Source organism: Schistocerca piceifrons, chromosome 10 (assembly GCF_021461385.2).
Source record: "Schistocerca piceifrons isolate TAMUIC-IGC-003096 chromosome 10, iqSchPice1.1, whole genome shotgun sequence".
In the NCBI taxonomy this organism is placed as follows: Eukaryota; Metazoa; Arthropoda; class Insecta; order Orthoptera; family Acrididae; genus Schistocerca; species Schistocerca piceifrons.
This window is the reverse complement of record NC_060147.1, coordinates 53,037,136-53,053,366: the sequence shown is the minus strand read 5'-3', so window position 1 is coordinate 53,053,366 and position 16,231 is coordinate 53,037,136. Positions and strand designations below refer to the sequence as shown.

The 16,231-nt window shown below is 40.0% G+C and overlaps 1 protein-coding gene across 1 annotated transcript in view; it reads left to right on the top strand.

Annotated features, from left to right (window-relative positions):
• The window catches only part of LOC124718684 (SANT and BTB domain regulator of class switch recombination-like), a 123,822-nt gene that overhangs the window by 32,655 nt on the left and 74,936 nt on the right, over window positions 1-16,231 (top strand). The window contains exon 5 of the mRNA XM_047244308.1: window positions 11,605-11,871. Coding sequence (XP_047100264.1) covers window positions 11,605-11,871 — 267 coding nt within the window. The remainder of the gene's footprint in view (window positions 1-11,604; window positions 11,872-16,231) is intronic.

Genomic DNA, 16,231 nt, shown 5'->3' with positions numbered 1-16,231 from the left:
CTGCTATTTTCATATACTTGGGTTGTATGGTGTGATTTGGTGCATGCTGCAGGCATAATGTTATGTCTGCACAAAGTAATACCAAAATTTGCAATGGTGATAGATACTGTTTAGTTATTCAGTGAGTTACTGTTTGTAGCCAGCATTCACATACGTTGTGATTCTCTAAAAAATAATTGAAAGGAATTCATATAAAACTTCAAATCAATCTCTTCCGTAATGTCTCATTGCCAATATAAGGCTTTGGTATTAACATTATTATGTTGTGTTGTTTGTAAATCACATGACTGGTTTCACAGGTAGCCCTGCCTTTGATGGGATAGGTGAAGTTAGTGACCGGACTGGAGTAGGTGGTGGTAGGAGGATGTATGGGACAGGTCTTGCATCTAGGTGGTCTATTACAGGGGTATGAGCCACGAGGTAAGGGATTGGGAGCAGGGATTGTGTAAGGATGGACGAGTATATTGTGTAGGTTCGGTGGAGGGTGGAATACCACGGTAGGAGGGGTGGGAAGGACGGTGGGCAGGACATTCCTCATTTCAGGGCATGACGAGAGGTAATTGAAACCCTGGCAGAGAATGTAATTCAGTTGCTCCAGTCCCGGATGGTATTGAGTTACGAGGGGAATGCTCCTCTGTGGCTGGACTGCGGGACTTTGGGAGATGGTGGGAGACTGGAAAGATAAGGCATGGGAGATTTGTTTTTGTACAAGGATGGGAAGATAACTGTGGTCAGTGAAGGCTTCAGTGAGACCCTTGGTATATTTTGAGAGGGACTGCTTGTCACTGCAGATGCGACAACCACGGGTGGCTAGGCTGTAAGGGACTTCTTGGTATGGAATGGGTGGCAGCTGTCAAAGTGGAGGTATTGCTGGTGGTTAGTAGGTTTGATATGGTTGGAGGTAATGATGTAGCCATCTCTAAGGTGAAGGTCAACGTCTAGGAAGGTGGCTTTTTGGGTTGAGTAGGACCAGGTGAAGCAAATGGGGAAGAAGTTGAGGTTCTGGAGGAATGTGAATAAGGTGTCCTAACCTTCAATCCAGATAGCAAAGATGTCATCAATGAATCTGAACCAGGTGAGGGGTTTAGGATACTGAGTTTTTAGGAAGGATTCCTCTAGATGGCCCATGAACAGGTTAGCATAGGATGGTGCCATGCGGCCGCCCATAGCCGTACTGCGCATTTGTTTGTAGGTAATGAAGGCATACCCCTGTAACAGACCTAGATGGAAGACCTGTCCCATACATCCTCCTACCACCACCTACTCCAGTCCGGTCACTAACTTCACCTATCCCATCAAAGGCAGGGCTACCTGTGAAACCAATCATGTGATTTACAAGCTAAGCTGCAACCACAGTGCTGCATTCTATTTAGGCATGACAACCAGCACACTGTCTGTCTGCATCAATGGCCACCTACAAACTGTGGCCAAAAAACAAGAGGACCACCCGGTTGCTGTACACGCTGCAAACATGATATCCCTCATCTCAATGACTGCTTCACGGCCTGTGCCATATGGATCCTTCCCACCAACACCAGCTTTTCTGAATTGCACAATATATCCTACATTCCCATAACCCTCCTGGCCTCACCCTTTGTTAGTCACTGTCCTCACCCATCCAGCCACCTCCCTGTTCCCATTCCAGCACTACACAGCCATCATTTCACCGCCACACCCAATCTTTTAATTTCTTTTTATTTCCCTCCTTTCCGCTATTTACCCCCTCCCCCCTCCGCACCTTCTCTCCTGCCCTCCGTCTAAACTGCAACACTTCACTGTCCGCCATTCCCATCGTACTATCCCTCCCCTCCCCACCCCAGCCTCCTCCTCACCCCCCTGCCATCATGCACTGGTGCTGCTGCTCACAGTGTGGTTTCAGCTCTCTGAGACTGCAGACGTGTGTGCAAGTTGCGTTTGCATCTGTGTGTGTGTGTGTGTGTGTGTGTGTGTGTGTGTGTGTGTGTGTGTGTGTCTACTGCTGACAAAGGCCTTAATGGCCAAAAGGTATAGTTGTGTATATCTTTTTGTTGTGCCTATCGTGACTCAGCATCTCCACTATTTGGTGAGTAGCAACTTTCTTTCTCTGGTATTGCTGCACTTTATTTACTCTTGTAGTAAAATTTAATGCAAATTCTCTGATCTAGTTTTATACAAATTAAATAATTGCTGATGCTGCCTAAACATAGCTAAACTTTTTGACAGCATACGAAATATTCAAAATGGCTGATGCAGTACACAGTTTTCAGACATAGCAATAAAAAAATCAAGCAATTGGTGTAACACAACATGCAAGGTGAACACACCTTGTATTGGTGTTAGTTTCACTATCATGTAGTTGGGAGACATTGGATCTCCTCTAATTGTCATTCGTGGCAACTGGTAACACAGTTGTATGCCAGACACCCGGTGCCCTCATAGGTTACCTCATAAAATAGTAACTCATACCATGTTTCAACAGAGCAGTGGTTGTTTACATATGATGTGTCTCTCTATGGATAGAATAGAATAGAAGTTTATTGTCTCGGAACATACAGTTTCAAGTCATTGACTCAATGTACAGGAGACTCATCAAAACACAAAAACTGGTTTACAATTTTATCGTTAATATAATATACTGTATTGGATAAATAACTGATGTGCAACTAATAATTTTTCTTAAAAATTAACAGTGCTAATTATTTGCTTTCTCCTGCTCAATTTTTCAGGTTGTCATTCATGAGTTCTTCTACTGAATAGTAACATTTCTGCACTAGTTTCTCATGTAAAGTTTTTTTTCAGTTTTTCTAAATTTGTACTGAGCAATTATCTTCCTTTCACTTCGTTATAAATTTTCATACATGTATTTTGTGGGATTTGAGCATAAAGTTTTAAATGGTGAATGGGCAACATGAAATTATTTTGATTTCTGGTGTTGTAATCATGCTGAAAATTATTTGTTACAAATAAGTTAGGGTTACTATGTACAAAGATAATCAGCTCATAGATGTATAATGAGGGAACACTTAATTACTTAGATTTTTAGGAATGGGTAACATGATTGTTTTCATTCTACATTGTGCACGTTTCTAATGATGGCTTTCTGAAGTTTTAATATTGCTCACATTTGGTGGAGTTACCCAAAATATAGTTTTGTACCTTATTACTGATTTGAAGTAGCTGTGATATACTACTTTTCTTATGTCCACACTGGTATTATTGTAGAATATCCTCATTAGAAATGCTACGCTATTTAATTTGTTTCCAATGTAATGTGTATGTGAATCACATGATAGATTTTTATCCATTTGCATTCCTAGGAATTTCACACAGCTATTGTCCTGTGTATCCTGTTTTTTATGATTACTTTGAATATCGTTTACTTTTGCTTGTTTTGTTTTAAACTATTTTGACTGTGTCTTTTCCATGTTTAATTTTAACCAGCTATCTAATTTTTCTAAAGTATTTAACACAGTTTGAGGAATTTGGTCAATAATGTTACTTTCAATGATTACAGATGTGTCACCTGCAAATAAAACTGAGTGACACTCAATATTAAGTGGTAAATAATTTATGTAAAACAGAAACAGAATGGGGCCTAAGGTAGAACCTTGGGGTACTCCTTGTGAAATGGTTTTCTGTTTTGAAGTATAAGTTCCACTCCCTCTGATATAACCACTCTTTGTATTTGGTTGGTTAGGTAGGTCGTAGGCCATTCTAATACAGTGCCCCTAATACCATATTTTTCCAGTTTACAGAGTAGCAAGGAGTGTTTCAAACTGTCACACTGTCATAAAAAAATCCTGTGGCATGCAGTGAGTTTTCTAGAGAGGAGCTAATTTTATCTACAAAATGATTTATAGCAGATAGTGTGGTTTAGCCTTTTCGAAATCTATGTAGATATGTAGATTTTTTGAGATTATGTTAAATTTTTCTGTGAATTTTGAATTTCTATTGTGACTACCTTTTCAAAAATTTTTGATAGTAATGGAAGAAGAGAGATTGGGTGATAGTTTTATGGACTGTGCTAATGTCCAAGATATTGTGGGCTAGCTACAACGCTTTCATCTGTAGTACCTTGGTTTAGATGCTAGTGACAGTAATGGAGTGCAAAGGGCAATGAGTTACGTTGGTACAAACAAAAGGGGCTAAATTGCTGCCACCACAACCAGCTCCAGCTCTGAGCACAGGCATTGCATCCACCTCTATCTCCTCCACTGCCTTCTGGTAGCGCTTGTCTGCTGAGAGGGTAATGATGGAGTCATCACCTTTTAGGGAACAAAGAGCCTGAGTTCTGCGAAGTCTGTTTTGTCAGTAATCACTTTCTTGTTTATTACCTTATCTTCCACCTTGAAGCTCTGAGGTTTTCAAATCTTGTCTGGTGCCATCCCCAACAACCAGCTTTGCAACTCATCCTGTCCAGTAAGTCTCTGCTGCCTCAGGATTCTGTGCATCTTTTCTGTACCTCTCACCATTTCCTAACCCTTGCCAGCACATTTTCTCGATCCATCTACCTGCCCCTTCTGCCCATATGTCAGAAGGAGGAGCCACTGGTTCCAAAAGCTTCCACATAACCATAGCTTCTGTGTGTGTTTTCTCCTGCTGTCATTTTGTGAATAGATTTTTTATCTATACAGTCACCTCATAAAGATCAGTCTTTTTGGTTTGCTAATCACTTTTAACAGTTTGAATTTAACTGTTCTATTTTCTGGCACTGTTTTTGTAGGTCCAGAAATTTATTTTTTTGATTAAACAGTTTTGTCTTTTTTATTTCAAGAAAACTATTGCTTTTTTCTTATTTACTAACTCGATTTATTTTTTTATTTTTTTTTTGTATTTACCATGCTCAGAACATCTTCACATCTGTTACAAACACAGTCATGACATGACCAATTAATATCATGATTTATGAACTCCAGGTAATGTTCGCACACCTCTCATGTAACCAGAAGTTGCGTTTCACATATGGTATGTCCTTCATCACACTTCTTTGCATTCTTTACATGAAGAGTTATTATAAAACTGCTTTTTAACTGAGACTGATCTACCACTGCACTGATCTGTTGGCATCATCTTGTATTCCTAAATTATAAAGTAAAGTTTTTATTTCAAAATGAAAGAACAGGAGGAAAATGGCTTCCTCCAATATAAAATACACAGAAAAGGACAATAACTTACAAATGTCTGTCCTAAGAGTCAATAAAAACAAAACAAAACAAAAAACAAAAAAATTGGACTAATTACAAACAATGGAAACTCCAGGTAGGAATATCAACAATGTAGTGAAAGACAGATTTCTACTTACTGCAAACAAGACTCACCAAGTTGCAGGTAGAGACAATTAAGAGACACTTACATAAAGCTTTCAGCCACAGTCTTAATAACAGTAAAAGAGAGATACACACCATTCATACACACAATATTTTCACACTCGTTGCAAACACAGTCATGATATGACCAATTACTAACATCATTTATGAACTCCAAATTATGTTCGCACACCTTTCATGTAAACAGAAGTTGCACTTCACATAGATTGCAGCCTGAGATGATGGAGTTGGTAGTCATGTGTGCATGAGATGTGCTTGCTTGTGTGTATGAATGGCGTGTGTGCCTCTCTTTTACTGATCAAGGCTATGGCAAAAGGTTTATGTAAGTGTCTTTTAATTGTGCCTGTCCACAACTTAATGTGTCTTCTGTACATAAGTAGCAATCTGTCTTTTTGTACATAGTTGACTAATTACAAAGATACATGACACCAAAGTTAGATGCTAGTTTGATGCTAATATACAGATAAATTACCATGGGTTGTGTATTATTTGATTTATTGACTAATTTTGCTCATCAGGAACAAGTTGCCTAAGATATCCATGGCCATGATGTCAGACCCAACTCACACCGCTTCATGCTAATGATGTTGCCAAGTGATACTTTAAGTCTCTAAAGTGCCGCCACCAGGGCAGTGGATCTGATGATCACTGCTGGTCAATAAATGGAATAACACACGACATATGGTGGTTTATCTATAGATTAATTACTGCAGTCACTGTATCTCTTGCATTTGCTATGCTATAATATTTTTACATATTTTGAGAAAGATCATTTCACATACACAAAACACAGGCAACCCGTGTTGTCTCCCATCCTGTTGGGCAGAGGTATTGGGAGTGCATGTACGTGCATGCATGTGTGTGCAAGCATGTGTGTGCACACGAATAATGTTTCTCATAATACAGGATATCTGTGTCAAATGTATAATATTGTAAATTGTAGTAACTTGAGACATAATTGAGATATTTATTGGCAAATGGCTTTCAGAAGTATATGAATATCTGTGTTTCCTTGTGGCAGTTGGTGCCATGTGCTCATGCCTGTAACCACTTTGGTAACATAAATGTGTGTCAGAAGCCATGTGGTCCACAGCATAAGGTGTTCTTGTGCTTTCTCTCAAAGAACTAAAGTCTGTAACACTGGTGCAATGTCATTTTTGGTACGAGCATGGACTACGACCAACTGACGGTGTTTCCACTTACATAACAATCACGAAATGGGACAAGTAGCTCCAGGAAACTGGCAGTTTGCTGTTGATCTTGGGCCACCGTGCCAAGCACACAATTCTGGAGGCTACTGTTGAATTAATCCATATGTCCCTCCATCAGAGCCCTCCTAAGTAGGCAATTCCAGTTACCAGAGACATCAGTTCATGATCTATTAGATCTGCGCCATTGTATTTGTGCAGCTATCACAGATGATAAGTCTGCACTGCTGAAAAAACACTTGGAGAGATGTTGAGCACAGATTAGATATTTTTCATGCCACTAATTGTGCACACATCAAGACATATTAGGTGTGTAAAACAACATTTTGAGTTAGCATACCTTTAGAAACATATCATCAATAAATATCTCAATTACTTTTCATGTTATTATATTTTACATTTATATTATTATATGTATGTCAGCATGTGGTCCAGTTTTGATGACACCTGCTGTCCCCCTTCCCCCATTCCTCATCTCTCATGTGGACCACACTGCTTGTGTTTTTGCTGTGCTGTTGTCATCCACCACTTCTGGTGTTTTGGTGAACATTAGTAGCTGTTTTTGTGTTAGTACCTTGAGCTTTTCTCTTAGGCCAGTAATCTTTCATTGTCCTGCTGAACTCTTACCTTGCATTCCTTGGACCATTTCCCGGTCTCGTTCTGGTTGACATCTGAAAGAGATATTAGGTAGGGTCTGGATTTGGTAGCTACATGGTAGTCACCTCTGTTATTTACTATGTCTTGCTTAATGTGAAGTTCTGCAAGGTCTTCTTTATTCACTTGATACATTGGTTTTACCCTTGTTAGCTACTTTGAAAATCTTATAGAGCAATCTATGGAGGTCCATTCTGAAGAGCTGGCCATAGAAAACTAATTCTTTCTTGTGATGGCATCAGTGCAGTTTTCTTGCTGTTGGTAGAGTTCATGGTTAGGTTTACCATCATCTCCCATCTGGTAGGATCCTTGCTCGCACTGTCTTTTGCAGGTATTTCCTTTCAAGGACTGTTACTGAGCTAAGGATAGGCACTTTTCTGCATATAGGACTAACGGTCCGCTTACTGTGTGTTTTGAGGCACACATTTTTCTGCAAGCATAGTAAGCCCTTTTCAGTTTGATTTTCCGTTTGCTCAAGAGCTATTATTTCTCTGAAATCCATTCTGCAAAGTACTTTATGGTATTTGCTCTCTTGATATGCCTGGTAGTTCTGACTCTCATCATTCCAGAGGCATCTTTAATACTGGTAATGAATTCAATTCAATCGATGTTGATCAATAGACTTGTTTCCCCTGATGCTAAATGCTTAGAAACCTCTTATATCATTTGCCAGTAAAGTCATGTCATCAGCAAAAGCCAGCCATGGCATCTTTAGGTTATCTGCTTCAATCTTCATCCATAATCCAATATTTGCTGGTAAAGATCTGGTCCACTCTCCGATGATTTTTTCATGGCACAGCTAAATAATATACATTACTTTGGATTTGGTGTTGTACAGAGTGGCATAAATCCAACCTTTTGAGTTTTCCATCAAATCCAATTTTTCTTAGTATTACAAAGGGAGTGGTTCTACCCATGAAGTCCTGCACCATTTGGAAGTCTGCAAAGCTAGCTACCCAATGCGTGGCTCATTTCTTGTTGCATTGGAGGATGTTTGTGAAGCTTTGTGTTTGTTCAATACAGGATATTTATACTGTGAAAATTTCTTGATATTTTTTTAAGACTCTTGGAAAATATTTTGAATGAGACTGCAAGGAACAATATTTCTCTGTCCATTTTGCTTTCTTTTTCGCAAACTGTGTGGATAATGGCTGAGCTTCAGTCATGTGGGAGAACCTGCTAGCCCATACATCCTTCATTACTATGAATATACTGGCTGAATCACCTAAAACTTGCATCTCAAATATTGCAGAAATGGAAAGTGTTATTGATGTGCAGTTTTCATAGAATGTATTGGTTGTCAGGGTCTAATAAGTAGGTTGTAATAATACTTAGAAAAGTGTACTTCTTCTGCAAACATATACTTTTTAATTGGAACTATGCCTATTGATAAATTAAAAGTAGACTGAATTAGAATGTCAATGGTGTTTGTTGTGGGATTCTAGTGCAAATCGTTTATGAGAAATCATATTTTGAAAATTTCCCACACTCACACTTGTACAAAACCTGTGGTAGCACACGCTACAGAACAACACAAGTGCATACACTAGTTATGTGGATTGTGACTAGCAATGAGACAACTGACCATTGCAGGTTGTGTTCAAAATGACCACCGACAGTGACAATACACATTTACAGTTTGGTATGGGACGACTGCTGCACACATGCTAGCATTTCAGTGGAGATGTCCAAGCAGGCTTCAGTAATATGTCATTGACTATCATTGGGTGTAGTTGGTATGTCCATGTAGACAGATTCTTTCAGCTTTCCCCACAGAAAAATGTGTACAGGCATCAAATATGGGGAATGAGGTGGCTAGAGTACAGATCCTCTGTGTCCAGTCCAACATTTTGGAAACATGCTAAGTACTTCATGCTTTATGGGCTGGACAGCCATCAAGTTGATACCACAGGTTCCTCCTAGTCTGCAGTGGAACATCCTCCGTCATCCGCAAAAGGTGGTATGTTAGGAGGCTGTGATACTTGTGCACATTCAGTGTCCTGTCTATGAAAAATGGGCCTATGAACTGATGGTTCACTATCCCACACCACACATTTACACTATGTGGATGCTGACATTCCACCTGATGAAGCCAGTGGGGATTCTCAGCAGACCGATAGTGCATGTTGCAGTTTACTGGCCACGATTGGTAAATGCGGCTTCATCACTAAATAAGATAGTAATGCATCTGGAGTATCCTGTCTTAATGTTCATGTATAGAAGTTAACACAGTTCTCATAATTGTTTCCATGCAACACTTGGTGGTGAGAGATGTGATAGGAATGGAACCTATATCGGTAGAGAGTGCATAGAACACTTGCTTGAATCATGTTACTTCCTTGTGCCATTGTGCAGAGTTAACATCCAGATCAACTGCAGCAGCAAGAACATTAATTTCACCCTCTTCTGTCACCACTTGTTTGCTTCTGTTATATTTTCTAGGTGCTACAATGCCACTTTCATGTAACTGGTTGAAGAGGTTGCCAAGATGGTTGCCATCTATTGGGATATCTTGAAGCATACATTGTACAAGAACAAACTGCATCCTGCTTACACTCTGTACACACCGTAAGTATGTCAGCTTTTTCTGCATTGGTAAATCCTATCATCCACTCATCTACTGCTTGTGCTTGCAAGTCTCAGTGCACTCAAGGAACACACAAGAACACTGTAAGCAAACATAACAACAATGTACCTACCAACTAAACAGGTTGAATCGCACAAACAAGTGTCACTGTAGGAACTTTTCAAAATATGATATCTCGTAAACAACACACATTAGAAACCTGCAACATACACCACTGACATTCTAATTTACCCTACTTTTAATTGGATAATATCAGTAGGCATTGTACCATTTAAAGAAGTGTGTGTTTTCACAAAAAAATACACTTTATAAGTATTATTACAATCTGTTGATTGGCTAACAATATGAGCCCCTGACTGACAATCCATTCTGTGAAAACCACAAATCAATAACACTTTCCATTTCTGCTATATTTTAATCCAAGTTTTAGATGGTTCACCCTATTATACTTGTGCGCGCTTTTTCTGGCTAGTGTCAGAGTTCTGTCACTATGTAGAATACCCTGTTCACATAAGTGCTGTAGTTTGTGCCATCTGAGAACCAGCACTCCTCACATTGGTGGAGTACATAATGGTTGTGTGGCAAATGGCACTGTTATTTGTGAAGAAATGAAATGTAATGTCGCAAATCCTTTGTCCTTTTTTGTGTTTAGTCTCATCTGATGCCTAATTTTGAACCTAATTTTGGAAATAAGTGTTAATTTTTTTCAACGGGTATTTGTTAGCTGAGCACATAATATTTTTTTCCCTTTTAGATCACTTTGGGCAGTTCATCTTGTGATGTACTCTTTATTTTTTACAACCTTTATTTAAGCTGACGTCAAATGAAAGATTGGTTTGAACAAAGCATTACTTTAACAGGTGTGGTATAAATTGGAGATGCCTTCCTTCCAACCTTGGAAATCACTTTCCAGCCAAAGGACCTACAGTGGACCATGGTGCAGCTTAGAACTGTCAAAACTAATGCATTGTTGTCAAAAGTGAAAGAAATGATAACTGTCTGAGACAAATACAAGGACCAACCCAGCTTCAAACCCTGGATCTTTGTATTCATAATTGGCACCTACCCACCGAGCCATCGAGCTATACTTTTTTTAAAAAAATGCTATTGTTTTTGTAAAATTTAAACTAATTGCAGTGCCATTTTCTTTCATTGTTCTTGGGCATGAACTTTAATGTTTTCAGAAACCGCAACTTGAGTAGAAAAAAAACAAATCGTGTTCCTGTAGTCTCCTTATATATATATATATATATATATATATATATATATATATATAAAATATTTTTCTCCAGAGCTAAAGCCAGGCCTCACTTAATATGATATTGGTGACTTGCAAACACTTTAATATGTGAAACTTCCTGGCAGATTAAAACTATGTGCCGGACTGAGACTCAAAATCGGGACCTTTGCCTTTTAGCGGGCAAGTGCTCACTTGCCCACAGAAGGCAAAGATCCCGAGTTCAAGTCTCGGTCCAGCACACAGTTTCAATCTACCAGGAAGTTTCATATCAGTGCACGCTCTGCTGCAGAGTGAAAATCTCATTCTAGACTTTAATATGTGTACATAACACTTCATAGTATATTGGAGGTTTGGATGATGGAATGACGGTGTCAAGAAAATATGCCTGTCTACTCTGAAGAAGAATGAGAGTTGGTAAGCAGAGCTATTGTGTTCCAGTGTTTCAGTTTTTGTTTCCATGTCCATCTACTGATCAGAGTCTCAACCTTCCTTTAAATTAGTTAGACTGTAGCTTTTGTTTATCTTTTCATGCTGATTGTCATCTGCAAACTTTACCAGATAAAAATTACAACTGACCTCTTTCTTTCCCCCTCTGCATGACATACTTAGGCTGGCTGAGATGTTTTCAAACACAGAACTGGAGGAACTGAATGATCCAAAGGGGAAGTTAAAGAACAAACTATTCTGCAAATTGATAGCTACATTAGCAGCACCAACTCCCGATATGGCTCGTGGACACTTTGCCAGCCTGGCAAATCTGTACAAGTGTGTGAGCTGCGGCAAACTCATGCAGTGGCACTTCTCTGATAAGGTTCCATGTCACCCCAAGAATGTGCATGTTGATATCTGTGGTAAAACTGAGAGCAGGCATGTCAGGTTAGTATAATCTGTAGTTCGTGAGGTGTGTGAATACACACTATAGTGTGTATAAATTGAGTTGTGACATTTGACAGTTCAATATGGAGTGAAAGGAGGGAAGTGCAGTTGCCAGTGTGTGCTGTGTGTGTTAGCAGGTGATTATAATGCCAGGCCTACTTGGCACAGGACCTGTCAGGCTCGCTTGCCTCCATGAACAGCATATTCCACAAGCTGGCTGATCTGCAGTCTTTCTCATATCATTTTAAAGAAACTATTTGGTAATAAGCTCTGGTTCTCACACATCTTATAGCTTATTTCATCAGCTTAATGATGAACTGCTTATCATAATGCTAATGGTCATAGTTATCATATTTCTATCTCAGGTAAACTACTGCATGAAAGTCTTAAAGTGTGCAGTGTAGAAAAAGGCTTGCTATGAATCTGCATTTGGTACATGTTATGCCACACATTGTTGCTTATGAAATGTAGATAACATATTGGATTATTCTTTAAACTTGGGAGGATGTCGCAATCTGCCTCCAGTCACTAGAAAATGGAATGTGGGTATAGAGCACCCCATCACGAATGCATGAACCAGTGAAAAAGCCAGAACGAAATATTCACAAATCCCTCATCTGTAATAAACAGTTTGAGATGTTGAAACAAGATTTTGGCAAATGATAGTATGTAAGGAGGAGAGTATTTTGCCATTTGATTAATATGTGAAACTTCCCTATCCACCACAATATTCAAGCAGCTACAGATTTTTGCAGTGAAAAAACATAATTTTTAAGGACCATTGATAGCTGGTGAAAAGAGAATTGCTGTGGGTTTTGTAACAGTATAAGTGAAGAAGCTGCATGTTGATTTTTGTTCTGAGAATGGGCTTTTTCATAAACTGTCTAACTGTCTTGCCCACATTTCCTAATTTAACATCATACTGTTTCAAGATTCTGTTGCAGTTTATTTTTGAACTGCATTAGAATGTTAGTGATATTCTGCTGTGTTTCGACTGCTGACATCTCAAGTTCAGTCCTGTGGTGTAACATTTGCAATGGTTTCTTTTGTCAGCATTTCAACCTCACTGGGCATAAATTTCTTTTTATTTTTTGCCACATTACTTTTCATCTAGGTGCATATAGTCTCAGTCAGATTTAAAGGATCATGATACAGAAGAAGCCTGATTAGACTATGCCCTATTGCCTTAGTTAGTTCATCAACCTGGTAATGTGGAGTAGCATTACAAGTTCCATTAACTGTGCCTTTTACATGCTACATTCAACTTTATCCAATGGAACATTTCTGTCTACCCTGAGGAAAATATCTGCTTTATTCCACTGCACTGTTGAAGCTTTATCAGCCACAACAGAGTGCTGTGTGCATTGTCCATTACCATTGTAAAATTTGGAGGAATATTTTGCAGTAGAACATTATCTTCACATCTGATGAACGTATTCTTGGATGACAACTTTTAATGCGAATTTCATGTTCAGTCATGATGAATTGCGGTTATTAGTGCAACACCAACACAAAACACTTGCTCACAGAACCTGATGGCTGTAGAACACTTCAGTGCCACAATATACCATTTCACAACAAGAGCTGATGAATGCAGGTATGCATCTAAGCATGACACCATGGCAACAAGGGCACTTTACCAACCAAACTGCTGGCGGCATGGTAGGGAAAGTCGGCTTGCCGTTGCTGTTACCTGGGCAATGGTGTCACGTTCCCTCTGGTGTGCCAAATGTCAAAAGTCACAACTTATTTTAAACACACTGTAGCTGTAGCTGTAGTAATTTGTAAGTTACTGTGCAAAATACAGATCACCTCACCCTCCCCTCCACCTCCTCCAAACCCCACAGGATAAGGTACTTGTAGTGGATCAGTTAAACTGTTTAATAAGTACTCATGATTGGCACATATAAAAATACATGAGACTATCCCAGCTTTTGAAAGTAATGGCTTCTTCTTGGGGGAGGAGAGGGATAGGTTGAGGCAGGTTAAAACAGATGCCCCAGCTTGAGAGGCACCCAACTGTTGTAAGGATGGAGGTGACAGAGAGATTAGGAGGTGGAAGATAGTAGATTGGTAAGTGCTATGCGATGTTCAGTCCACAGATGATGGGGACAGAATGAAAAGTAAAAGTGAATTAGGAGGAAAAGAAATGAATAATGCAATGAAGAACTATAGAAAATAGAGGGTGTGAGGCTGTGAAGGGATTTTTGGGGGGGGGGCGGGGCAGAGAAGAGGAGAATGAAGACGAACAGTAATAGCAAAAAGAAATTAAGTATTGCGGCCAGTCCAGTCACCCACCCACTGCTGCTGCAGGTACAGGCTGGCATGTTGCCGTACTCCTGGCGTTGTCAGCTGGAGGCCTCAACAGGTGGCTGAACACACCGCATGCTTACTAAACATTGGTGGACCACAACAGCAACCCGTCAATTTGTCACTCTGTGTACATGCCAGACTCCAATGGACTCCACAAGAGGCATCAGCATCAATTGTCAGCAGTGCACACATCCAACTGTGGCACTGTGGGCTCTGCACTATGTTGTGTCTGCAGTCATATGACACCTTAAGCAAACCCTTCTGCTGCACAATTTAAAATGCTGCACAACACGTAGTTGATAGGATTCATTAAACTTCAGGCTCAATGCTGGCTGTGCCAGCAGTCCGTCTAACAGTAGTGTTGACTGGCAGCATTTCCAGCATTTCAATCAGACATCAACCCTTTGTGGCCTAAGACTCCAACTGGACTCCAATATAGAGAATGGCCAGACACCACCTAGGACATTGCAACTTTGCTGAGCCTGTTGGCACCCTCACATCCCTGCAACTGCTGTTGATCCAAGCACGAGTCTTCTGTCAGCTGCCAGTGCTCTGCTGTCGTCCAGTCAGCCAGCCTGCACCCGACCAGACATCACCATCATGCCAGGATGTTGTTGCCTGGCCAAGCCCATCAGCACCCTCACCTCCCAATAGCTGCCTTTGGTTTGAGCAATGGACTTCCATTGGCTGAAGGCACACTGCTGATGCCACATCAACTAGCCTGCTCCTAACCGAGCTGATTACTGTCTAGGACCTGACTGGACCCTGATCAAGTATCTTGACCTGGACTCCAATTGAGAGACTTTATCATTCTAGCAGAAGTGATTATTATTTTGTATTTCATGTCAGAACTATGAACTGTTCATTTCCGTGTTTCTTTCAGTGTACTCTGGGAGCTGACTTTATTATATGTTGTTCTTGCACCATTTAAGGACAAAAGACATAAAATTAAGGAAACAGAATAATTAAAACATTACATAATGAAAAGAAGATGGTAATGAAAAATAAGAGAGGCACTGAGTTAATGGAGGCTAAGTCCAGAAAGGTTTTGTGATGTGAGGATGTGCTGAAGGGCAAGTCCTTATCTCCAGAGTTCAAGGAAATTGTATTTGAGATTGCGGAAGGAGATCCCTGACAGTTCATAGTGTTGTTACCCTTGCAGGCCAAAACTGTAGCTGTCTACAGAGCCGTTACAACACTGTGCCATAGGCCATAGGTCACATTATGCTGTTAGTTGAAGTAGACCTGCAGAGCTGCCAAGCCTAGCTCACTGCAACTGTCAGGCATCAACTTACAGCAACTCAATTATAATGTCAGGTGGGAGAATCCAAATAGCCCATGTGGTGCAGTAAGCACTCAGGTTCCTCGAGTCATGCTGTAGAGCTGTTGTCTCCTCAGTTTAGGGAAACTAGTATCAGGTTTGAGAATCTAAATAGTCCATGTGGTGTAACAGGTCATTCTTGAATAAAATGCTTAGAAAGGGATGACCACTAATAAACTGGCTGAGGACTGAATGGGCATAGGAGAACTCTCCACCTTGTGGATACCCAGTGCGTAGTTACTGAACATGTTCTACAGGGTACAGCATGACTAAAGGGAGATGACTGCTCGATTCATCATATAGCAATTGGGATCCTCTCACCCAATACAAGTTTCCCTGAACTCTGGAGATGGGAACTTGCCCTCAGACACATCCTTGCATCTTGACATTCTCCTGCATTTAATCTCATTTAACACATATCCCCCACCCCCTCTCATTTTTCATTATCATAATATTTTCATTATATTTTGTATATATTTTTTATTGAACATGTTTCACTGTTTCCTTTATTCCCTTCTTTCTTTTACTTATCTTTGTTCTTCGCCAACCCTCTCTTGTCCTCCCATCCTCTTTTTCACAGTTCTTAATTGCACCATTCACTTCTCTCCCTGTTAATTCATTCTTAATTTTCACTCTGTCCTCATTATATCTGGACTGAAGATGGCACGGTGCTTACCAATGTACTGTTTTTGTTCTACTCTCTCTGACCCCCCCCCCCCCCCCCCC